This window comes from Equus quagga, chromosome 1, assembly GCF_021613505.1.
Source record: "Equus quagga isolate Etosha38 chromosome 1, UCLA_HA_Equagga_1.0, whole genome shotgun sequence".
In the NCBI taxonomy this organism is placed as follows: Eukaryota; Metazoa; Chordata; class Mammalia; order Perissodactyla; family Equidae; genus Equus; species Equus quagga.
The window spans coordinates 135,616,107-135,640,662 of NC_060267.1; the positions used below are offsets into that span (position 1 = coordinate 135,616,107).

The 24,556-nt window shown below is 56.2% G+C and overlaps 2 protein-coding genes across 8 annotated transcripts; one reads left to right on the plus strand and one right to left on the minus strand.

The window, feature by feature from the left end:
• Window positions 1–469: 469 nt before the first annotated feature.
• On the minus strand, window positions 470–10,943 carry HEMK1 (HemK methyltransferase family member 1). 2 transcript variants are annotated; one of them, XM_046683787.1, is made up of 11 exons: window positions 10,811–10,943; window positions 9,415–9,792; window positions 9,033–9,124; window positions 8,615–8,708; window positions 4,025–4,159; window positions 3,630–3,694; window positions 3,328–3,377; window positions 2,289–2,397; window positions 1,316–1,411; window positions 1,031–1,144; window positions 470–875 (listed from the first exon to the last, which is right to left on the minus strand). In XM_046683787.1, the coding sequence occupies exons 2-11, from the start codon at window positions 9,637–9,639 to the stop codon at window positions 782–784; spliced, it is 1,074 nt and encodes a 357-aa protein (XP_046539743.1). In that variant the 5' UTR covers window positions 9,640–9,792; window positions 10,811–10,943; the 3' UTR covers window positions 470–781. The 2 variants fall into 2 exon arrangements, with proteins under 2 accessions (XP_046539743.1, XP_046539752.1); XM_046683796.1 differs by lacking the exon at window positions 10,811–10,943 and adding an exon at window positions 9,923–10,801.
• Window positions 10,944–11,205: 262 nt separating this feature from the next.
• C1H3orf18 (chromosome 1 C3orf18 homolog) lies at window positions 11,206–21,212 on the plus strand. 6 transcript variants are annotated; one of them, XM_046683816.1, is made up of 6 exons: window positions 11,206–11,312; window positions 14,305–14,692; window positions 15,175–15,261; window positions 17,670–17,695; window positions 18,224–18,371; window positions 19,637–21,212. In XM_046683816.1, exons 2-6 carry the CDS (start codon window positions 14,459–14,461, stop codon window positions 19,715–19,717), a joined length of 576 nt encoding a protein of 191 aa, XP_046539772.1. In that variant the 5' UTR covers window positions 11,206–11,312; window positions 14,305–14,458; the 3' UTR covers window positions 19,718–21,212. The 6 variants fall into 6 exon arrangements, with proteins under 6 accessions (XP_046539772.1, XP_046539764.1, XP_046539788.1 ...); XM_046683808.1 differs by lacking the exon at window positions 11,206–11,312 and adding an exon at window positions 12,415–12,677; XM_046683832.1 differs by lacking the exon at window positions 11,206–11,312 and adding an exon at window positions 12,415–12,677 and having other exon boundaries at window positions 14,429–14,692.
• Window positions 21,213–24,556: the final 3,344 nt, after the last annotated feature.

The following is a 24,556-nucleotide window of genomic DNA, read 5'->3' on the forward strand; positions in this document are numbered from 1 at the left end:
AGTTGACTTGGAAGGGATGTTTTAGCTAAAAGGTATAGAAGTAAAAAGTAAACACAAGTCCTGCTCACCTCTCACTGGCTCAAGACTCAGTTACATGAATGTGGACATATGACCCCAGAACTGTGCAGCAAGGACCTTCAGCCCCAACCCTCCAGGAAGTGGGCAGCCATCCCTGATGAGGCTCAATGAGGTTCCTGTGCTCACAGCCTAGACCCAGTCAGCAAAGTGGCGGGAGCACCCTCAGGGCAGTGGGGGGCTAAGTCAACCCTTAAAGTGAGATGTTTAGTGCCAGTCCCCAGCATCCAAGGCCAAAAGGAGCACCCACATGCTTTCCTCCACACTGCTCTCGCACGTCTCCACCAGGTGGGAGACTGACCACCAGAAGGAAGCCCTTACCCCCAGCACTGCCTGGGGGAAAGGGGTCAGGGGACCCACAAATCATGGTAACAAAACACTAGGTCACTACTTGTCGGTCTCTCCACACTTTATTGACCATATCTCCCAACATGCCCAGAGCATTTCCACCCACAGAAATAGCTGGCAACCTGCCCTTGGCCATCATGTGATGTGATGGGGCCAGACTGGGAATCTGGGTGTGCTCAGCTTCTGAGCAGAACTATGGATGCCCTTGCTCTTCGCCACCCCAGGAAGGCAGACTACTCCTAAGTCTCCTAGAAACATAGAGCATGTGGAATCGCAGAGCCATGGGAAATGCCACAAGCATCTGGGGTTCTGGAAGGTGCCATCCACTTCCTTCCAAGTAGCATTCCAGGAGGAAGTGTCAGCCAGGCACTCTGGGAGGCTGGGGCCCTGGCCAGGCATCTGTGGGGCAGCCATGCTGTGGCCCAGACCTCTGGATATGCAGGAACCGGGGCCTAAGGAGACAAGGACAAGGGGCTAGTTACTGCCTGGGCAGTGGGGAATGAGCAGAAAGTGGAAATAGTACACTCTCTCCACAGCCGGAGCTGTGGATGATCTGAGTGGAAGGACCAACATACCTTTTGGGGCTCGGGGGTGGACAGGGCCTTACCTCCCACAGAAGTCCCTGCGCACAGCCACAAGATCAAGAGATAGGTCAGGCCGGCTTTGAAGCCAGCTGCCGATGAGCTCTGGGTGTCTTGGGTCCACTTCTAAGAAGATGCTTCTACATTAGGGAGAAATGGGTCAGCTCCACGAGGCAGTGCTGGGACCTGCATTTCTGGGCTGCCCAGACTGGGAAGGGTAGGGACAGAATGACTGCCAGGGTAGGCCCAGTACACAGTGGGAAGGGAGGAGGCTGCTGGGGACAGACCAAGGAGACCCGCTCCATCCATACCCAGAGTCCTTCAGGAGCCAAGATGCCAGTGCCAGGATGTGGGTAATGACATCCATGCCCTCCTCTCCACCATCCAGGGCTGCTGGGTCTTCATAGCTGAAAGGGAAAACAAGTGGGAGGTGAGAGCCTGGATAGGGTACGTCTGAAAGGTTGGGAAAGCTAAGCAGGGCCCTCCCCAAAAAGAGTCCCATGGAACTTACACTCTGGCCTGAGAGGAAAGTCTGAGGACTCAGAGGAGGGGGCCCTCTAATGATGGCAGTTCTGATTCCCCAACCTCCTATAGGCAGCACCTTACCAGGAAGTGCTGGGCATGCTCAGTGACTCTCACTGACTGACAGCCCCCATGACATGAGGGTCTCCCCACAACTAGGCTGTTCCTGTTCATGGTCTGGGAAAAACAATGTGTGTATGCTGGAACTGGCCCTGACATGCCTGAGAGTCCAGAAAGGGGGAGCCAGTACCTTGACCCACATTACCGCTGCCTCGTCCAGGGGCTCCTGGGCTACCCCTGGTTCTTAGCCCGTGTTTGGGAACAGGATGGCTCAGTGCAAAGCCTGGAGCACTTAGGCCCAGCTTTCCTGCTAAGCCCCCACACAACCTTCGACAAGGCACCTTCCCTCTCTGGGCCTCAGTCTTCTGTAAAATGATGCACCCATTTGAGCACCTTCTATGTATGCTGCATTGCATCTGATATTTCAGTCATCACTGAGTCTTCCCTATGGCCCTGCAAATCTCTATCACTCCCCTTTCAGAGGTAGGAAATGAGGCTCAGAGAGGTCCAGTGGTCTTGTATAGGAAGGCAGAAGCTGAACCCAAGGAGGTCTGTGAGCTCCAGAGTGAGCCTCTCTCAATACCACTGGCCCTTTTAGCGCCCCCACCCTCCCTGTCCCTCTTGATGGTGTGGTCCTCCAGGGCCGACCCATTCCATTAGGCCTTCTCAGGCCTGGTCTCCCTGTCCCATGCCACTCTGCACCTGCGGATCTCAGGGGCCAGCTGCTCCATGTCCTGGTGGAAGACGTAGGGAGGGTTGCTGACAATGAGGTCCATGGGGCCCCAGGGCACAAAGTGTGCCCAGTTCCCCTCTGTGGGCAAAGGGAAAACAGCAGAGAATGAGAGGTAAAGGGTGGTAGCTCCACCTGCCACCATGTCCCTTGGGTAGTCCCTCTCCCCATGTTACACTGTGGGCCTGTCTCTGGACCTGAGGAGCCAGACTTACAGACTAGTGCTCAAGGTCCCCAGCCAGCAGCCTGGCTGGGAATGTGTATGCTTTGACACCCCAGCCCTTCACCTCGAATGTCTTTGCCCTCTCTTCTTCCTGTCAAAAACCTCCTCAATCAGCAAGACTCAGCTCAAGTGTCACCTTTAGGAAGCCCTCTTGATTGCCTGGGCAAATCAAGAGCCTCTGTCCTCTGCAGCCCCACTGGGCATGCCACACTCTGCCTCACAGCCAGCATGGATTGAGTGCATGCAGAGCAGGCCCAGCCTCACTCAGTCGATTTATGGTGGCTCTGTTTACTGGTCCCACCCTTTGCCAAGTGCTATACCAGGTATTATCACACTCCATGGAGGGGACACATGAGGCTCAAGGATCCTGCAGGTACATGATGGAGCCAGAACCCCAAGGACACTCTTTAAAGGCCATGGCCAAGCTGTCATGCCTGGGTCAGGTGAGGGCAGGGATGGCAATCAAGTACTTTGGTCCTAAAGGCTTTCTCTTGAGCTTCAGCTTATCTCTTAACACCATCAAGCCCTAGTTAAACTCATTAGTTATGGGGCATTTAGAAGATAAGAAAGACCCTGTGGCTGGTCCCCTCATGGGTCAGGTCAGCCCAGGAGGCAAAAGGGACTTGCCTGTCCTCAGCAAGGATTGGCCTGAGATACCCCTTGCGTGTGCATGTGTGTGTGAATGCATGTTGGGGAAGCCCTCCCGCCATCTCCGCAGAGTGCCTCATCCACCCAGCAGCACCTATACCCAGGATCCCCACCCCAGGGAAGTTGGGTGGGGAAGGTACCTAAGGTCACATCGAGGGGCATGATCCGAATCCTGTCTTGCAACTGAAGCCTGGAGAGATGGGAAGGTGAGGGTGAGCATGGAGGGCAGACTCCTACCCCTGGCTACAAGGACTGGGAGAATAAACCCTTCTTGGACCAGCAAGATACCTGGTACTCACTGTCCATTTGTAACCCTGTGGAACCCATGTCAGGCTACACCCATAGAGTGGAAATTGGTGGGTTTGATACCTGAATAGGGTTGATCAGGCCCCAAAGTCCGACTCCCCCTACCCTGACCCTCTGGTCCCCCCAGCCCGCCTACCTCTGAGCGTTCTCATGGGTCAGGCAGATGGCAGCTTCTCCCTTATCCACAGCAATGACTCGGCTCTGCCCCAAGAACAAACCAAGGGTACGTGGGATGCAAGGTGATGGGAGAAGCCAGGCCTAGGGACCAGAGTGCTCCTCCAACCCCTACTGGAAGATGAGGGAAATACCCAACAGCTTTTCCCACTCTGTGGCCAGGGCCTGGCCAGACAGAAGTGGATGGGAGTTAGAGGCTATGATCATGGTGCCTAGGGACAGCCTGGTCCCCCTATTTCTAGTCACTTCCCCTCAAGTGCTTCTAGCAGAGACGGGTGGGGAAGGGATCAGCAGGAAGGACGGTAAGTGCCAGTCAGTCTACCCAGGGTGGGGTGGAGGGATACAGAATGGGCTCACCTGAGGGAGCTGGCTCAGCAGGCTGAAGGAGATGGCTCCTGATCCGCAGCCCACTTCCAGGATGAGGGGGCCACCTTGGGCTCCCACCACGTGGGACCTCTGGGTCACCTCCTCTAGTACCCATTCAACCAGCTCCTGGGTGGCAAAGGGGTCTGGATCAGAGTTAGTGCTGACCTGGCCCCTGGAAGTCTTGGCACAGAGGCTAAAGCATAGATAGCCTTTGTGTCAATGTAGGAGTGGGGGTAACCAAAGCCAGTCTGAACTACATGTCAGCTGAGGCCACGGGCAGGTCACTCTGCCTCTCCATGCCTCCGTTTCCCCATGTGTAAACATGAACACAGTTGAGGATAACCCACCGCACTGGCAGGTGAGGGGGATTAATCAGAACTGCATTTGTGAAGCACTGATCCCATGCCGGGTACATGGTGAGTGTTCAATAAACCCCAGCTAAGCCCTTTACAGATATCCTCCTGTTTTATGCTCACAACAATGCTAAGAACCATACCTGATGGTTCCTGGCCACTCCCTCTGTGCCTGGCCCTGCTTCCAGAGCTTCCCCTGTACGAATCTGTTGGATCCTCACAACCAGCCCCTGAGGAAACTGAGGCCTAGGGGTCAAGGTGCCACCTGAAGCCTAGCCTGCAGCTCATGGTGGCCCAGAATCAGGGGCCAGTGTGTCCCCAGCTTCTTCACAGAGAGAGCGTAGGAGGCCCCCAGAGAGAATCCTAGGCCAAACGGACAGGGAATCCCCATGACTGGGGGAAAGGGAGAAAACAGTCCTGCCTGAGCCCCAGGTCTAAAGGGGGCTATGGCACACACAGGGCATGGGGTGAGGTGCATGGCGTGATGGGAGGTGCCTGACTGCACCACACCTGCCTTGGCAGCAGGGGAACAATTTCAGACAGTCACTTTGTAACCAACATGGTTTCAAGTCTCACCTGCTCATCTGCCACCTCCACAGACTGCATGGGAGTCAATATAGGGTAAAGGTGAAGGCGGAGGGTTGCTGCTGCCCAAAGGCCAAAATGGTTTTTTTTTCTTTTTTTGAGGAAGATTAGCCCTGAGCTAACATCTGCTGCCAATCCTCTTCTTTTTGCTGAGGAAGACTGGCCCTGAGCTAACATCCGTGCCCATCTTCCTCTACTTTATATGTGGGACGCCCACCACAGCATGGCTTGCCAAGCAGTGCCATGTCCGTACCTGGGACCTGAACTAGTGAACCCTGGGCCGCCAAAGCAGAACGTGCACACTTAACGGCTGTGCCACCAGGCCGGCCCTGGCCAAAATGTTTCTAACCAGTAGTGAGTAGGGGCCCAAGTAGCCAGATATGGAGCAGGGAAAGAGCAGTGTAGTCCCTTCTCAAAGGCATCCCTTTGGATGAGGGCAGGAGAGGCTCCCCAAGAGGCTCAAGACTCCTGGGGTGCCAGGAAGGGCTGGCTCAGGGAACTGGTGGAGGGGTCAGCAGGTGGGTGCTTCCCTCATCTGAAAAGAGGTCCACTTCCTCCAGAAGGCTTCCTCAACCTCCCACCAGGCTCTCTCTACCATGGCTTTCCTCACCGGGAGCCTAAGGTCTAGGATGGGGTTTGCCTCTCCTACCAGACTGAAGACTCTATGATGGCAAGACAAGGGATCTAACCTACCGCAGTGTCTCCCACAGCCAGGGCTTGGCCCACAGAGGGGCCTCTTGGCTACTTCTCAAGTGCTGAGCAAGCTCTCAGTGGCTGTGGGAAGCTACTCTCTGAGTCTCAGACCTCCAGGTTCCCCCAAGCCCCAAATATCAATAGTCAGGCCCAATGGAGCAGAAGGCTCCAGATCACTCAGATCCACTTTTCACATAAGCTCCTCAGTGCTGAGTCCCAAAAAGCATTTCATCCTTATGGGCTCCCCAAATCCCAGGGTACCAAATCCGAGACAGGTAGAACTTAGCCATTGGGTCCAACCCTTCCTGTCCCAAGCCCCTTCCTCACCAGACAAACTATTGCCTATGGGTGAGGGAGCCTGGCTTCAACCAGAGAGGGCTTCCTCTCACTCGCTCCCAGGCACTACTGGAGACTGTTGGGGTGCTGGCAGCAAGCTGGGCCCACAGCACTGGGACTGGCACAGAGTAAGCAATCTAAGGCTGTGGCCAAGAGCCTGTGGTTTCAGTGGTGAGGCCATGTACTAAGCAGCCGGCAGGATTAGCTCAGACTTGTCAGCAGTGTGAGCTTCTCTTGGTTTCCGGGCCACAGACAGACCTACTCTGGCTGGAGAATGACCCTTCAGCCAGCCATGTTGGCCAGCCACCTCACAGAGACACCCCCAACCTCAGAGACACGCCACATAAGTGAATGGCCATCCTGGGCAGGGTGTGAAGGTAAGAGACTGGGCAGGGTATGAAGGGAGAAGCCTCTCCCCTATGCTTCAGACCATGGGAGAATCATCTTGGTTGTGAGACCACCTGGAGGATAGGGAGGAAGACCATCCCCAAGAAGTCTAGAAACTCTCTCTTCCTTACCCAGTGAAGGACCTTCCTCAGCCTAAAGCTAGAGGCTCCTTAAGGGAGGCTGAAAGCCAAGCTTGTCACAGATCCAGGGCACCTTTTCCAGGTGAACAAGGGAAGAATCCAAGAACATAGTGGGGTGGGGGCAGATGGGTATGTGGGAAGGAGGCAGGGAGCAGGCAGTTGTCAGCTCTGCCTGGAGCCAATGCCTCAACAAGACTCCACAACCCCCTCAAGAGGTTGGCCTAAGGCCTCAGCAGGACCTGGGTGCCATGAGCACCCTCCATGATGATTATATCCCTGGTAGGACAGGCCCAGGAAGATGGCATTGCCTCCCTCAATCCAATCACATACAAGGCACTGAGTCTCCCACACCCCACAGTGCCTCACCTCACCAGCCTGCGTGGGAATGGCTCACACTCCCAGCCTTGGGTTTCCCACTGTATACACTGCCAGGCAGGGGACTGAGCCACCTTCCCACCCCCAGGGAAAACCCAACTCGTCAGGCCACATGCCACCTACAACTTTGCATTTCAGACTTCTGCACCTATCATCAGAAACTGCCCTTCAATGGATAGAGAGAACGCAGGCACTGTGATCCCTCCTCTGCACCCATTCTCCCCACTCCTGCCACAGGCCACGTCCTCTCAAGTTCTTGGTAAGACACCCCCAATGCGGCTTCACATTGGGGCGAACCTGACAAGTTCTGAGAAATGTCTGTACAGTGATGTAAGGACCCAGCTTCCCAACCGCAGCCTCCCTCCTCCCCACTCCCTGCCCCTTGCAGCAGAGCTACTTTCTTGGTCCAGACCTACCCAGGAAAGGTGCGGGGGGGCCCACATGGGAGCTGGAAGTCCACACTCAACACTGGAACATATGGCTGGTGCCAGGTCAGCTCTGAGAGGACTTAAAGGTCATCATGGTAGCTTCCCTCCCATGCCCTGCCCCTTGGCAGCCTTAAGGGATAGTGAATGACCTCCTGGCTAGAGGTCACGTGCTTGGGGGAGCCCACAGGATGGCCTCTCAAAAGTCTGTAAGTGGCAGGCCACATCCTTCTCTGAGTCTCTGCAACCTATTCCAGCTCATCCAATGCCAGATGGGGCAGCCCCATGTAAAGCATGGGGCCTTGACCTGGGAGTCAAGATGTGCAAGTGCTGTCCCCATGCTCCCCGCTCAGCAGCCTTGTGACTTCAGCAAGGTCTCAGGCTTCCTACTGACACTGGGCAGTGAGGTGAGGACCTGGCCTCCCAACTGCAAGATGTGGGGGTGAGTGGGGTCTGAGGGTTTCTTGGCTGGAAAGTGAAGAAGGCCTCTGTGTCCCTGTCTGGGGCAGATGGATGAAACCTGATCCTTCCCAGGAATGTCTGTGTGACTAGGTGCCTTTCTAGAAACACTCCTTCTCAGAACCAGACTTGCCCACCAGCCCCCACCCAGTCCCATCCACCTGCTCTGCTCTCTCTGGCTCCCAGCTCTGCCACCTACCAGGTCAGGCGGAAGCCCAAGAAGGGCCATAGAAAGCATCTCTCCCAGGATCATGGTGCCTCACCAAGGGACAATATTCTGGGGCTACACACTCCCCAGTCCTAGTAATTTGAGGGTCACAATTGATTACTGACCAGACAGTGGATTTAAAAGGACCACCAAGTCACAGATTCCCTGGTGTGAAGGCCCAACCCTCTCATCATCTGGGACCAAAGAGGGCAGTGACCTGCCCATGGTTGCAAAGCTGTACCAGGCTTCCAGATGTCCAACTGGAGGACTCTCAACTTTGTTCAGGCCTCCTGAGGAGGAGAAGGGCATTTGTTTCCCGTGGGTTAGGCAGGCCATGGGCCCACAGGACAGCTCCTAAGGAAATGACAGGAACAAGCTAAGCACCTGGTGGGCAGCACTAGTTGGGGCACCCTGATGCACTGCCAGCCCTGGGGGCTTGGGATGTGAGAACAGTCAAGAAGGCCAGCAGGAGACCTGTCTTCTTAGCCCAACATACCTAGCCAGTCAGGAGACACCACTATAGAAGGGCACTGCCTCTAAAAACAGCAGTCATGGGGCCCCACCGCCCCCTGGAGGAAGTCTGGGGCAAAACAGGTGTCCTAGCCCGGTGGCACACCTACCTCTGTTTCTGGCCGAGGGATGAACACTGGGGGCGCCATCTTCAGACTGAGGCCCTGAAAGTCCCACTCACCAAGGATGTACTGCACAGGCATCCTACAAAGGGGGCAGCTGGGTGATCATCAGTGCCAGAGCCTAGACCAACAGGACCATCCCTGGATCGAGGGATACCACTTGTGGACAAAAGTGTCAGGTAGAGTCATGTCTCCTGTGGCCTCGGACTCCTAGACAAGGTCTTCCCTCCCTCCCTTCCTTCTTCCTATTTACTATCCTGACTCCCCTCTCTTCACTCTGTCGTCTCAACACCTCCCTGGTCCTTGGACACTTTCCTCCTCCCTGACCATGAACTTGGTGGGGCTGGGGGAAGCTGGACCCCTGCTCCCCACACAGAGCCTTCAGGTCTGGCCCATGAATGCTCACCTTTGCAATCGGCGGCTACTCAGCTCCTCGATGCACTGTAGCTGCCAAGGGGTCAGGGGCTGGGTCCAAAGTACTGGCCTCAGGCTCTGAAACTGTCCCACAGAGAATGTGAGTGGCTGGTTCCCCGGACCCAGGTTTCTTATGTGGATAATGCCTGTGGGCCCAACACTGGCCACTTCTGGTCATCCTTGAATCCCTAATGCCTGGCACACACTGTAATAGTTTGTTGGGTGAATGAATAAGTATCTGCCCAAGACATTCCTTCAGAAAAGTCCCATGGCTTTCAACTCAGCACCCTCAGTGGGGTAGAAAAGCCTGAATGTCTCTTCCCCAAGTCCTCTCTCCCCCTCCTTCCTACCCTCTTGACAACACTGCACTTAACTGTTTTGGCTCCAAGGACATGAGCCACAATGTACTCGCTGGATTCCCGGGCCTCAGGGATGCCCCTCTTCTCAAAGACTGCCGTCCAGTGGCTGACCAGCTCTGTGGCACTCAACCCAGCCAGAGGCAGATGGGGTCGCCATGAGCTGGAGGCCCAGCCCCGAGTACCTCCCCTCTTCCCCGAGCCAGAAAGGAGGGCCCACAGCATTCGGCCCCAAAGTTTCATGTCTCAGGGGAAGGCTCCTCTGAGCACTCCCAGGTCCCCAAGTCTTCCTGGTGATGTCAGATGCTAGAATAGTCACTGGTCCCAGCTGGACCAGCAGAGGTCACAGATCCTGGCTCCTCAAAGTGGCTCTGGTCCTCAGATGTGGCTGCCACCCTGGAAGGGGGAAGGAGAACCAGGAAAGCAGCTGAGTCTTATGTGACCCATTCCCCTCGTATCTGCTGCCCGAGAGAGGGCATACTCTTGCTCTGTCACCTCCTTGACTCCATTTTAGACCCTCACCCACCTATCTGATTCTTCTTCTCTTGGCCAGTGGTGTTTTCTTCACATTTTTGGCTGAAGCAGTCCCTGCTAATAAATGGGCTGGTGGTGGGTCAACACCGAGGCTTAGGGGTTGGACAGATGTGTGTGATCTTTGGAAAGTCACTATTTCTGAGTTTCAGTTTCCTTATCCATAAAAATGAGGAAAATAACATCAATTCCACAGCAAACAGTGCATTAGTCAATGAATGTCAAGGGCCTGGGAGCCAGGTGAGCACTCAGGAGGGACTCAGTGTTATATGCTCTTAACTAGTAATTCAAGTGGGAGGAGATCACCTTTGCTTGGGAGTTTCGCTTTTGACATTTTGCATGCCCTGTCACTGATTTGTATGCTGAAACACCACCTCCCCAATTTAACCCATAATCTGAAATGTTAGCATAAATTGCCAGCTAAAAAATTTACAAAATCTGTTCATTTTATATTTAAGTTATAACAAGCAAGTTTAACTGAAGGTTTAGAATCAGTGGTCCCCTTTCTTTTCACACTGACCAAGGTCCAAACTAGCATTTATTGAGGATCTGCTAGGGGCCACATTTTCAGAGACAATAAAAGAGGGAAAGGAGGCTCCCAGATGGGAGGCGACTTGTCCAAAGTGATCCAGGTAGGTAATGTGCCAGGCAAAACCGAAACCCAGGTCCTCTGGACTTCAGAGGCGGTTCTGTTCACCTGAGCGCTGCCCCAGGAGGAGCTGAAGCCTGAAGTCAAGGGCCCAGCTTCCTTCTCAGTCCCGAATGGCTTCGTTAATGACCCAGGCGAGGTCGCCTCTCTCCAAGCCTGTCTCCCCACCTGTCCATCGGGGGATAGGGCGTCTCGAGGGTGTTGCAGTCCAAGCGTCCCCGTCCCAAGCCCCACCTGTAGCGCATAGTCGCCTGAGGGTTCCTCCACGCGTCCGCGGACGTGGAGAACCGGCCCGGAGCTCCGGGACGGGCGTGGGTCCGCGGCGAGCTCCCTCCGAAGCCCTGCTTCCGGGGTCGGCGCAGCTGAGAAAGGGCTCGGGCAGACCCCGTGGCCCAGCTCCAGGGTTCCTAGGGCCACTGGGTTCCACTTGGGAGGCCTCGGCGGGCAGTAGTGGAGGCTGTGAACGCCACGCCCACCACGCCCTTAGGAACAGTGGACCGGAACGTGCATGGACGCGTGTATGGTTGCTCCCTCGGGACCCGGACCAGCGAGTCTTCCTGAAGGTCTTGGCAGGGATAAGGCTTCCAGCCTGCAGTGACTGCTCCGAGCTGGCGTCTGGGTACCCAGCCGAGGCGGTGTGTAACCAACCCGAACAGAGACCTGTCATCAGCCGGCCCTGGGTTCCACTGTTGAGGCGAGACGCCCAGGGGCGTGACCTAGCAGAACCTGCGAGCTGGTAGAGCTGCACGTGGGCGGGTCCCAGTGTTGGGGGTGGGTACCAATTTGGGGGCGGGACCCAGTATCCAAGACCTGGCTGAGGGAGAGTCCCGAGCTGCGCTGAGTGCGGGCGGGGACAGGTGGCGACTGGACCTCAGCGTCGCTCTTGACTCTAGCTTGCCTTTTAGGATTTGGAGCAGGGAGCTCGAAACCGGACGTAGGAAACTAGGGTTTGAATGCTGACTTTGTTGACAACTCGTCGCGAGGCTTTGTCCAGGTGCCTGGCCCTCGATGGGCCTCAGTTGCTCCTTCTATAAAATTCATGGCAGAATCCCTCAAAGTGTGGCCTGCCAACGCCCCCTGCCCCCAGAATCTATTGTTAACTAGATCACTGATAACTAAACTACTATTAAACATGCAGTTTCCCGGACTCCATTCCAGACCTGAGGCCCTGCGGGGATCTGTGTTTCTAACAACGTTCTCCAGTAATCCCCATGAACTCCTTTGAAAACCTGAGGATTAGATGGTATCTGAAGGCCCCTCCCCTCAGACGATCTCGCCCTGGATCGAGGCTGTGAGGCGTATATGTAGACTTGCCTGAGTTGGGGTGCCCAATAATACGACTCCAATAATAATACCATCCCGCTCCCAACTTCTCTGAAGATGCCCCATTTCTTGCCCGGGGTGGGTGTCATTATCACGAGCCCATCTGAGCAGGGAACCGAAACCCAGGGAGGGAACGCATCTTGCTCTAGATCACAAAGCCAGTAGAAGGTAGAGCCAGAGTTCAAAGCAGGCCTGAGGACTCCCAGTCCAGTGCTCTCCCCAAGCCTCGCGCGTCCACCTGCATTATGGGAGGGCTAGTGTCCTGGCGGAGGTGGAGCCCCTGCCGGCCGGGGGCCCGAGTTCTGCCCAGGAAGGGGCTGGCCACCCACGGTCCACTGCCCTACTCCGGCACAGGACCCGGGGAGTGAGGGGTGGTCGCCGAGAACTGCGACCTGGCTCCCGGCTCCTGCTGGGGACGGGACCAGATCCGAGCGACAGGCGAGCGGGCCAATGCCGGGCGGGTTCTGGGCCTGACAACCAATCGGAGGCCGGGGCCAAGGAGCGCGCAGCGAGGAGGGGCGCTGGAACGTCGCGGACCCGCCGTGGGTCCCTGCCCTGCCTGTCCCGGCCCAAGGTGGCACAGCAGGTGCTCGCAGCTGCGGGCGGTGGGCCGTAGCGAGGCCCAGCCCGCGGATTGGAGCAGACAGAGAGGGCGGTCCTCTGGTTGGACCCGCCACCCCTCATCCTGGGGCCTGGGGGTTACCCCTCGCCCCGGCCTCCTGCCGGTCACCACCACCCCTAGCCTCTCCGGCTAGCTCCGCGCCCCAGAGAGGATTAAGTAAGTGCTGAGGTCGCCGCTTCTGTGCAAGAATGGAGAAATCACAGTCGCGGAGGCGGGATGGGGATTGGGGCAGGGAGGACTGAGAAACTCGGTGGAGAACGGAATGCGGGTTCTCAGAGGTCGTTCCGACCCCTTTCACCCTGGCTTCCTTCTCTTGCTGTTTGAATCCTGAGACAGTCCCGGACAGTGATGAGCAGGGCCTTTTCTCTCCTCTGGATGGAGGAGTAAACTGAGCCCCAGAGCAAGAGTTAAGGGGCTGCCCCAAGGTCACGCCTGGGGTCAGTGGCAGAGCCAAGAAAGAATCTGGGACTCCTGGTGTTCCCAGACTAGTGGAGGGAGAGGGCAGAGAGGGATGAGCCTCTCCCATCCCATGTCCCTCTGTCACGCTTGCCCCTTCCTAAGGGGCCGTCATGGGTGTGTGCACACCTCACACATACCCATGCACCTGCACAGGGAGGGACCACATATACCCACATATACCCACGAGCTAGCACAAGGAGGTATGCGTGCAGCATGAGCTGTGTATCCCTCCTCTCCCTAGGCTTGCCGTTCTGCAGCTTGGCTGGGGCCCCTTCCCATCCTGCCTTACCCGGGCCCTCTGGCCTGGGAAGACCTAAGCCACATCCTGGGCTGGATATATCTCCCATATTCTGCTCCTGAGGGAGGAGGGAAGGGGAGGAGAAGCATGTTAGAGTTCCATCCCTGATGGCGTTCCATCCCTGCCTCAGAAGATATGCTTCTCTTGCTTTTCTCCTTGTCCCTGGCAGCCCCTAGCTCTCCTATAGGGGATCCAATGACCCCAAGAGCCTGCAGAGAAGCCTTGCCAGAGGAACTGACTTTAACCTCCCTCTCCTTCCTGTCTTCTGGTCTCTCCGCACCTGTCCCCACCCCCACTCCAAGCACAGCCTGGACCACACAGCGGGCTGGGTCCAGGGGCTTGGTGGCTCCCCCTTTCCTAACTGGGTTGGACAAGAGGGAAGATCTGACATTTATTGGGTGCTTACTGTGGGCAGAGGCTATGCTGAGCTACGTCTTTTCTGGGGACTGGTTCATCCTGACATTTCAGTGACCCTATGACCCTGTGAGGGAGGCATTCTTAATATCCCCACCTTGGACTCAGGAGAACTGAGACATAGAGTTGGAGACACTTGCCTAGGGTCATCCAGTTAAGTGGCTGAGCTGGAATTCAAAGATAGGCCTGTCTGCCCCTTGGGCCAGTGTTTCCCTCCAGAAAAGGAAAAAGCTGCAGTATTTTTTTCCCCGGGCAGGAGGTGAGGGCTATGGGGGGCAGGGAGTGAGGAGGGGAGGAGCGTGGGGAGTAGGGGGTGGAGGTGGGGTATTACACAGGGAAGAAACTTTTTCTTTCTAACCTCCCCACTGCCTTTCATATCTTCCAAGTCTGTTCACTATGATCATCCTACCCACAAAGAGGGAGCAGGGCTTCATTTTTGTGTTCCTAAATCCACATGGGAACCATGGATATGTAAAGCACATGTCTTGATGTTCCCTGAACTTGCCCTTGCCCTCGAACTTTTATTTCCCCAGTGCCTTCAGAACTTAGGGAGACTTCATCTCACAACCAAGTCCCATCCTCAGGCTCATGTTTTTATTCTTTCCTTTCTAGCACCCACGGAGGCAGGGAGTTCCCTTTATCCAAGGAGGTGGCTGCCAGCATGGGTGGTGGGGGCCACAGGCTGGAACAATCCTGATGTCAGAAGTGACTGGGCAGGCTGACTGACCACAAGCAGTCTCTCAGCAGGGGCCGTCTCAGAGGCAGCATGAACTCCAGGATTCCGTCTGCTAGGGGCTGGTTCAGCAGCCGCCCACCCACCTTGGAGCCTGCCCTGGAGCCTGCCACAGATGGGCCAGCCTCTGAGACCACCACCCTCAGCCCAGAAGCCACCAGCTTTAATGACACCAGAATCCCTAATGTGGCTGGTGGCTCGGCCGGCGTGGGCACAATGCTTCTGTCCTTTGGGATCATCACAGTGATTGGCCTGGCTGTGGCCATGGTGAGAGCTGGGGCAGGCTGGGGCTGGCCCAGATGGCCCTCAGTTGGAGGAAGGTAGTCAGTGTTTAGAAATTAGAGATTCTAATCAGAAGACAATTGTCTGTTAATGATAGTGCAATCTTCCCCTCCCCCAGGGATTTGTGCATTGGGGCCCAGAGACCAAAGAGGCTGCCTCTGACTGGAAGAACCAGAGAAGGTGCTGAGGAATACATGGCATTTTGAGCTGGGCCATGAAGGTCACAGAGGAGTTGGGGAGGAGGGTGTTCCAGGTGGGGGGTTCTGATGGGCAGAAGTTTAGAGAAGATAGGAGGTTCTGTGAGCAGCAGGCAGACAGTGAGGTGAGTGAGTGTGGGATGCAATAAGAGTAGAGGCCAGAAGGTGATTGGGATAGATCGTGGGCTGCAGAGTCTGGGTGGGATGCTCCGGACATGGCAGGCTGCTGGCAGTGTTCATTCCTTTATTTACTTGGCAATTATTTACTAGGCACCTGCCCTGGATCAAGCCTTTGGGACCACAGGAACTAGGGAGAGAAGCTCCTGCCCTGTGGTTCTCTCAGGGAGTGGGAGACAGGTAAAACCAAGGGTGCCCAGAGAAGCCCATGAAGACTGGGTTGGGGAATTGGGCAGGGGGCCTTTCTAGGCTCGGCAGTCAGGGACAACTGAGGAGGCAACATTAGAGCTGAGACCTCAAGGTGCAGGCCTGGCTTCAGTGTCATGAGAAGGGGCAGAGTTGGGCAGATATCAGGATGGAGGTGACCTGGGGTGAGAGCTGCACCATCCCGATGGTGGATATGATGCTTCCAGATCTGGTGTCTGCCCCTGAAGATACAGGCTTTCCCCCTAAGATGATACTTGGACACTCAAAATGTCACTGAGGGATCACTGGAGATCATGCAGGCTGAGACCAGGAAGGGTAGGGGTGCATCTGAGGTCCCCCAGTGGGCCTGGCAATGGTGGCATCCTGCCTACTGCCCCTCACAGGCTCTGATGGCTGGCCTTAGGCTCAAAAGCATGTTGCTCTGACAAATAGGGGTATGGATGTTCCCTCCATGGCCTGGCTGGAGTTGTTGTTAAACCGAGGTCGCCATATGGGCCCTGCAGTTTCCAGATTGCTGCCAGGGAACAACTGCTGGCCAGCAGACAGGGCCAAGATGCAACACGCAGAGTGAGGCTGGGGCCTCAGCAGTCTCCTGGGTAGGGGATGAGGCAGAACGCCAGTGTTTCCCCTGCAGCAGTTAAGCAGACCAAGACATCCTAAACTCAGGTGCAAAGCAGGGCCTAGAATCTGCCCTTGTAACTCTTGGTGAAAGATTTTGTCCCAGGAACTTGAGGGACTGCCTTACTCTTTGTTCTAGAGGAAGATTTGAAGGGCCAGGGTGGACGGCCTTCTTGTCAAAAGAAGAGAGGCAGGGAGTTAAAGAGGCAAAGGCAGTGGAGGGCAGGAAACAGCTCCTGGGTACCAGGGGACAGGTCCAGAGATGTTTTCTGAGTGCTGCTTCCTCTCACCTCATGCCAACCATGAGCCAGGTCATGCTGGGTACAAGGAGGAAAAATCAATACCAAGCTGTGTGCCTCACACAGGAGGAGCATGGAGGGCTTCCTGGAGGAGATGGGGCTGCAGCTGAATGGTGAGGGGTAGGGAAGATTTGAAAAGGAAGGTATGTGTGTGGGGGAGGTGTAAATAGTTGGGGCAGAGGGGGCAGCAGAGGCAAGGCGTAGAGATTGGATAAAGGTTCTGGCCTCTCTTGAAGATCCTTCTATACCACTGGGCCAAGGGCAGGGAGGAGGGTTTGGGGCAGGGCTGAGAGGCGAGGGAGTACAGGGTGCTGGGCTGGAGCCACTGGTTCAGGGTGGGTAGGGGCCAGGCAAGAAACCTGAAGCTCCTGTTGTATCCCACCCAAAGAAGAGCAAGGGGCACTGCCCACATGTGACCCCTTGGAGGGCATTGGGGAGCAAGGGGTACCTCAGTTTCTTTCCAGGGCTTTGGGGTCCCTCAGAAGGGAGCAACAGAAGGAGCTCTGAGTCAGGCTGGAAACCAAACCAAATTCAAGCTGTGAGTGGGCCTGAAAGGGTGTGGGAACCACAGAAGGTTTGGGACAGACTCTAGGGATGTGGCTTTCCCCCAGACAAAAGTGGTCATGCTCCTGGTAGTCAGAAACCTCCAGTTTAAGGAAGAGCGAGATGGTGGCAGAGGTCCCTAGAGTCCCTGCCAGGTGGTCACCTGAGTCTCACCCTCTTCCTCCCTCCCCTCAGTGCTTTGTAGCCAGATTTCCTGCTCCAGCCCAGAGCCCCTGGGCTTTGGATGTATCTCAGACTGCCTAGGCCTTTATCTTCAAGTCGGTACAATGGGGGTTAGGATCCAGGGGCCTTCCTAGGTTCCTCCAGCTTCAAGGTTCTGGAGTTAGGCCTGGGCTGATGCCCAGGGCCTCAGGCCCTCCTCTCCAGCCCCTGTCCACTGAGGGCCATCAGCCTCCCATGGAAGCCCTAGGAACCCAACCCAGAGCCTTGCATAGTCACTGCCCTGCAGAGTCTGGCCACTGCCTGTCCCTGTTCTTTTTGCCGATACATGACTTTGGGCCTGGAGAGAGTTGAGAGGAGGGGGTGTGCCGAAGACTTCCCCTCTCCCTTCAGTCCTGAGGAGCCCCAGGTAGGTGCTGAGTTCCTGGGGCTACAAGCAGTATTGGCAGAGATGGGGCCCACCAGCCCCCCAGCAAGGCCTGACTGTGTGGTTTTCCTATGCTGAGCTCCTCGAGGGCAGGCCTGCTCCCCACCTCTGAGTCTAGGCACTGTCAGTATCTAATAAACATCAAAGGGAGGCGCAAATGAAGGATGTTTGTGTTTCTGGGGTGAGGTTCCTGAGGACTTGGGGAGCCACAGTTCTCCTGTTCATTAGCCTCAGAAAGTCCCCTCTTCTGGGGGACTGCTGGGTTAAACAGAGCCTCCTTTCCTGGCCATTTGATGCTGCTCATTCTCTTGCAGGTTTTGTACATCAGGAAGAAGAAGAGGTAACTCCCCAGCTGCCACTCCAAACTCCAGCCCATGGACAGTCCCAGGGATGCTGGTGGGAAAGGACAGTCCCCCACCATCAGGGCCCCCTCCCTGGTCAGGGCCTCTTCTGCCCACTCTGGGTTGGGGATGACCACTTTCCCTTGGGGAGGGCTGAGCCACACTTGCCCCATTGCCCTGAGCTAACTGCCACCAACTTCCCTCCCCCAACCCAGGCCTCTTGGGGGCTGTGGATCACACAAGGCCCTAGTCTAGGCAGTCCCCGTGCACCCTATGGACAACAGCTCTGTGGCTCTTGGGCCCTTCTGGTCCCAGGAGTGCATAACTATCCCTCGCAGGCCACTCATCTGAGAGGTCAAGCTGGTACTATGGGTATGAAAATGTCTTTTATTTAATCCCAAGGGAAATCTTAGGACCCTAAACATGTTTGTGTGCTGTGGCTCAGCTGGTCAGCAGGCAGGGCCTGGAGGGCTGGTGGGAGGGGAAGGGGCTTCCCTGTCCCCAGCAGCCTCTGCCCCTACCCCCAGGCTTGAGAAGCTACGCCACCAGCTCATGCCCATGTACAACTTTGACCCCACGGAGGAACAAGATGAACTGGAGCAGGAGCTGCTGGAATACGGGCGGGACGCTGCCTCTGTGCAGGCTGCTGCCTCCGCGCAGGCCACACAGGGCAAGGTGGGCATGAGCAGGCTCCCCACCCAGCCTGCAGCCTGCTCAGGACTCTCCCACCCCCACCCTCCCTCCTTTCTCATACAGCTTTGCAGCAGCTGCCATGTGGTCAGGTGACAGCTGTCGGGTATATGGGTTTTGTCAGGTTTGTTTAGAAATTGGTAGAATTGCTCCATGGCCAGCCACGGACTCACTGCACAAGGCTAGGCTGGGGCAGCCCTGGGGTCCAGCCTGGCTGTGCCCAGATAGCCTGGTGATCTTGGAAACCCCATTGGCCTCTCTGAGCCTCAGTCTTCTCATCTACAAATGAAAATCCTAAATCTTGCCCTATGTGCCCCCATGTACTGGCTAGGAAAGCAGGAGAGGACTGATGGGAGAGATTGTTGGGGGCTGAGACCCTGGGTTCCTCTGCTGCCTGAGGGTCCCTGGTCCTGAATGGGTTGAGGTTGGGGTCAGACTCTGGGGCAGTGGTATCTCAGAGTAGACTGGTGGGCTCCTAGTAACTGACAGATCCCTGGCAGGTGAAGACCCCAGTCAGACTGGCCTCCTATGTCCAAAGGGTCAAGTACCTGTGTGGTCATCTTGCCAGAGCCACTGGGCTGCCTGGCCACCTGCCACCAGTCCCCAAAATCCTCAAGGGCCAGAGCATGAGGAGGCCTGGTCTTCCCAGACCCATAAAGCCCCTTTACATACCTCCTTGCCCTGACCCCACAGGTTGTTGCGGGGTCTGGCCCTTCCAGAGACAGATTTGGGAGACTGGATTCAGAAAGAGTCCAGGCTGGGAGTCTGGAGACCCCCAGTTTTGCCACCAAGTTCTGTGTAACTTGGATCAGGACGTGTTTCCCCCTTGGGATATTCGGGAAACTGGGCTGAGAACTTTGGTCCATCCAGCCCATGGGACTACTGACCATTTGACAGTAGTTTCCTATGTACCTCCCTTGTGCCAGCCCTGTGCTGGGGCTAGGGGGTGCAGAAGTGAGCCCCCTCTGCTGGAGAGAGTGGTGTATGCATAATTAATCTAGCCTCTGGGCCCACAGGGTAAGTACTGCAGCCACCTGAGGTGGCAGGGTAAGCCAGGGATGGCTGTGGGGGGAGGAACCTTGGGGCCAGGTCATATTTCTAGGCTGAGCTTGCAGGGAGGGCATTCCAGGCAGAAGGTGTAGCTGGTGCCAAGCACAAGCAGACACCAGGAAGCAAGGGAGGAGGTGACTGGGCCAGGGAGTGCATGGCCTTTGTCAAGGTCCCTGAAGCCCCTGACTGTCTCTCTGCAGACCACTCTCCCCTCTCAAGGCCCACTGCAGAGGCCCAGCCGGCTGGTGTTCACTGACGTAGCCAATGCCATCCATGCATGAGTGGCCTGGGAACAGGCCTGGACCTCTGATGAAGATACCTGCCACAGTGCCCACAGAGCTGCCCACTCCGTGATTGTTAAGACCTACTCTCAGGACCTGCAGTGCCAAGGCCCCAGCTGTTCCGAGGACCCACCTGCTGACTCTCCAGGCTATAAGAGAGGCCCTTGGCCAGGCTGGGCATGTGGCCAGTGATGATCCCTGATCTGAGGGCCCTGGCATGGAGGGCATCCCTTATGTCAGGGAGGTTGAGAGTCACTGCTGGCTTCTTTGTGTCCTGCCCAGACCCCTCACATCAGGGTCTGCTCCTCTAATGTAGAGGAAACGTGTGGAGAAATTTGGAATCTAGAGCCTCCTCTGGGATGGGGAGAGGCAACCACCCAGGTCTTGGGGACAGGGTGTGGTGGCACCCTGGGAGAGGCCCAGGGATGGAGCTAAAACTGCCCAGTGGGCAAGGATGCCAGGAGGAGGGCTGCTTGTACCCAAGATCCATCCATATTCCAGAGGGCCCATGAGGTCTCCCAGCCACCCCTCCCTGGCAGCCAGCTGTTAGCTGGACCCAAGCTAGGCTGGGAGCCGAGGGGGAAGAGGGGGAACTGGTGTGGAGGGATGCAGTGCCCAGACCTGCAGAAAGGCCTCATGCATGTGCATGAATGTGCCCACTTGCCCGTGTGGGCCTGTCCCAGCACAGGGGCCAGGATGGAGACCCTCTGCATTGGCTTTACCCTCCGAATCGACCCCCACCCCATGGTATGTGGAGGAGCATCAGGGTAGCCACCTTTTCTGCCTTTGATGTTCAGGGACTGAAAGGAGAAGGACGCAAAGGCAAGGCTTCTGCTGCCCACCACATCTCTTCTCTGGGCTCTGAAAGCCAGGGAACCTGCTTCTGAAAACGGTTCCCTGTCCTGGTGTATATTGGAGATCTGGGGTTGGGGGAGAAGCTATTGGTCTGAGGGCAGTAGTCACAGGCTGTGGGCTAGCAGAGGATGTTCTGACTACCTGAAACGGGGTGGGGATGACCCCTTGGGAAACAGCTAAAAAGTCTAGTCTGTTTTTTGATCACACAGCCCACCCACCCGTTGTCTACCCACGCCACGCCCCTCAGGAATTCTACCAGTCTAGGGGATCTGGGAAAGACATTGGGCCAAGCCAGACCCCAAAAGCTGGGCACTTTTTCTATGCTGGGCATGCATGCGCACATGAGCATGCACAGAAGCATGCCCCTATGCCCAGCCTCACCACCTTCTCGGTCCTCCGCTGGTTGGAGGGGACACGGGGGCGGCATGTACAAATCTTCTGTTGGGCAAATACCACGTGTCAGGATGTGAGGGCCTAGGAGGCCCACATGGGGAAGATTCTGGATTTATTCCCTCCTCTAGATGCTATAAATATGTTAGCACTTGAGCCAACTGGAGGGCTGTGGGTAATTTAGAATGCACAGAAGCTGTAATTTAACTCACAGCATCTCCATGTGAAAGCATTAAAGATGTAATTAAGATGTTTACACGAAGAGAGTGTGAGCCTGTGACACTTGGGGTGTGAAACCCCAGGAGTAGCAGGATGGGTGAGGGGCTCTGGGGGGCAGGGGATAGTCACTTGGATCCCAGCTATGAGGTGGCAGCCCAGTTGGTTTCCCTTGATCTTTCTGATGAAATGCCTCTGGTCCTGAGTTCAAGGCTGCTCTGGAGCCTTGCATCTTAACTGTGGAATGGGGTCACAATGCCTGCCATCCCCTTGGGTGGTGAAACCAATTGGACAGGACCTTGTGGGACCAGAGGAGGGAGAGAGCATGATCCCTAAGGGCCAGGGGGAGGTATGGCACCTCAGGACCCAAAGGAGCTGGGTCTGAAACAAAAGGGAACAAAATAATGTGGTCTTTCCCAGAACACAAGGACACACGGGATGGGTAGGGTGGGAAGCCATAAGGGTTATGTGTGTGGAACCCACCTGCAGGGTTCAGAAGGGTTTGGAGGAAAATGACACTAGGGTGACCAACTGTCCTGGTTTTCTCACAACTGCCCAATTTTAGTACTGAAAGTTCCACAAACCAGGACTCTAAGTGACATCCAGACCCTCCCCTAGAAAGCTGAGCCTTCAGGCAAGCATAAATGGAAACAAGGAGGGAGTGAGCCCCCCAGTTCCATGGTGGAGGGCTGGGCTGGAGGTGGGAGCTGTGGGACAGGGCCTTGGGTAAGGATGAGAGCCCCAAGCACCCCATGGGCCACCCACACGTGTGTGTCTAACCACACCCACGGTTAGATAGCCGGGCCTGTCAGCAACAATCCTGGTCTTGGGGAGGGGTCTCCTTCCCTTAACGGACTGGCAGAAGGGTTTCTGAGGGTATGGAGGGAGAGGAGAAAGGGAGCATGGGCTGTGTGCCCCCATGCTGTTGGATAGCCCTTCAGCCCAAGAATGTGGAAGCTGCAGAAGACCCAATGTTTGAGGGGCCCTAAAAAACCAGGGCCTGCAGAGTAAGGTTGGCACCCAGGGACCAGGGCTGGGGCTGGGGGCTCCAGGAGGACCCCTGTCCCCATTCTCTCCCACTGCCTGCCCCATGTTCCTTTCCCTGAGGGTGGGCTTGGCTAGGTGATGGACACCAGGCAGCTTTCTATGGGTGATGGGGACCGCTTCTTCATCTCTTGTCGCCTCACAGTCACCTCCTCTTCCCTCCCACCCACCTTCTGTTTTCTAGCTCTCTTTCCCAGTCCTGGAGGAAACCCAAATTCCCCACAAGTTCCCAGGTCTTCCACAGAGTGTGGGATCAATAAATACTGGGGTAAAAGGTTCTGGTTGACACGTCCTCCTGTGACTATGGACCTGGCAGGCTGACCAGGCCTCTCCTCACTGCCCTCAGCCAGGCAGATGGAGAGCCACAGAGCTGCTGCCATTATGGCCCCTGAAATGACTGTTAGAGGGAGCCCTTGGGAAATGCCCCCTACCTGACACAGACACACAGGGATAAGGGAAACCCCTCCTTATGAATAGTGACCCAGGCTTCAGGGCAGAAGCTGCTGCGGTTTGCAGTGGGTGGTGTCAGGGTGGATGTGGATGGGCACCTTCAGAGGAGGCCATCCTCTAGTTTAATATGGTGAAGTGTCACCTTTGAGTCGAAGTGAATAGAATAATCCCGTTGCCTGGCTGCAGGCAGACACCAGGGACACCTTCAGAATGTAAAGGAAAGTCCTTGTGGGGGCGAGCCCAGAAACTCCAGTAAAGCAGTCTGACCTTGCTGTGGATTCCTTCCAGAAACATCACCGAGCCCCAACGTGGGCCCAGCACCACAGTCCTATCAGTGAACCAACCTAGTCTCTGCATCTCCATTTGAGATGGGAGGAGACAGATGTCAAATAGGAAAAAAGGTTGAGTGTGTGTATGTGTGTGTGTTATACACACATACACACCATATGTCTATATCTTTATATCTATATCTATATGAAAAGGAAGGCAGGAACAGGGGCCGGGTGTGCCTGGGGGTGTTTGGGGGCTGGGGCAGACACCTCCTCCCTGTCTTGTCCAGTTGCACCCATAGCAGGCCTCAGTGTGGAGGGCCTTGGCTGAGGATGTCTGAGGGAACCCCAGGAGCTGCTGGTCCAGCATCCCCATCCCACCTGGCTTCTGAGGGCTCGGGATAGAGGGTAGCTGCAGGCAGGGGCATCTATGGCCATGCAGAGGACACTCTTGAAAGGCCAGAGATGCTGAGAAATGAACAAGAAGTGTGTGAGCATCAGGTGTATGGAGACCCCTCAGGTGGGGTGGAGCAGGGTGAGACGAGGACGCCATCCCACCTGGGCCCGGGTCTGCCTTTGGCACCTCTCTCACCCCCACCTCAGAGTCCCTTGGCAGGGGTCCCCGTCCCCCACCCCACATCCTGGGAGCTTCGGTTCTGCAAGTGGAAGATCAGGGCAGGTGTCTGTTCTCCCCAGGGGGCAGACCCCCCAACACACACCCAGACCTGCGAGAGCTAGAGGAAGGACAGCAAGTCTGCAGGAGGAGGAACAGGAAGCAGGGGTGGTCTCCTCCATCGCAGAGAAAACCCCAGGTCTAGAGCCCTCATCTCAGGAGGGGGTCTGTGTGGGGAGCAGAGGGGAGGTGGGGCTGAAATCTGTCTGGGAAGGGGGTTTTCTTTTCCCAGCCACTGTCCCGGGGAATGTGGTCTGTGTCAGAGACCTTCCATGCTGGGCAGGGGAGGAGGCCCTGCTTCTCAGATTTCCCTTCAGCTTTGAGGGGCTCCCTTCTCTCTCAGGGTTCAACTTGGAAGGTGACTCCCTGGGTGCCTGGTTGGATCCACGAATGTGGTAAGCTGGGGGTTCCTTTGTGGGTCGGGTGTCAGGGAAAGGAGGGAGGCCCAGAGCTTCTCTCAGCTCGGGACTCACACGCATCATCTCTGATGCCCTCAGTGGCTAGGGAAGGTGGGCTGTCTCACTCCCATTTCATAAGTGAGGACCTTGAGACTGAGAGCAAGGGGAAAGCAGCCCAGGACTCCATGTACAGCTGGTGAAGGGCACATCAGGGCCGGGCTTTGAACCTGGTACAACCTGGGCCCAGGTCTCACAGCTCATGTGGCCTGGGCAGGCCTTGACATGGAGTCTCTCAGGAAAGCAACACTGCCTGCACCCACCAGGGTGGCCCAAGTTGCTCCAAGACCCCACCTTCCTGGTCTCTGGCCTCCCTTTAGCCTGGCAGGAGGCTGGGCATGTCCCTAAGCTCCCTGCACCTAGGCATCTCAGGGAAAGGGCCACAGATTCAGCTCAGCTTTCCAAGGCCAGGGCTAGGACTGGGTCACTTCTGAGCTTCCATGGCAGCCTGGATCCTAGCCCTGTATCCTCCAGGTGTGTGTGTAGG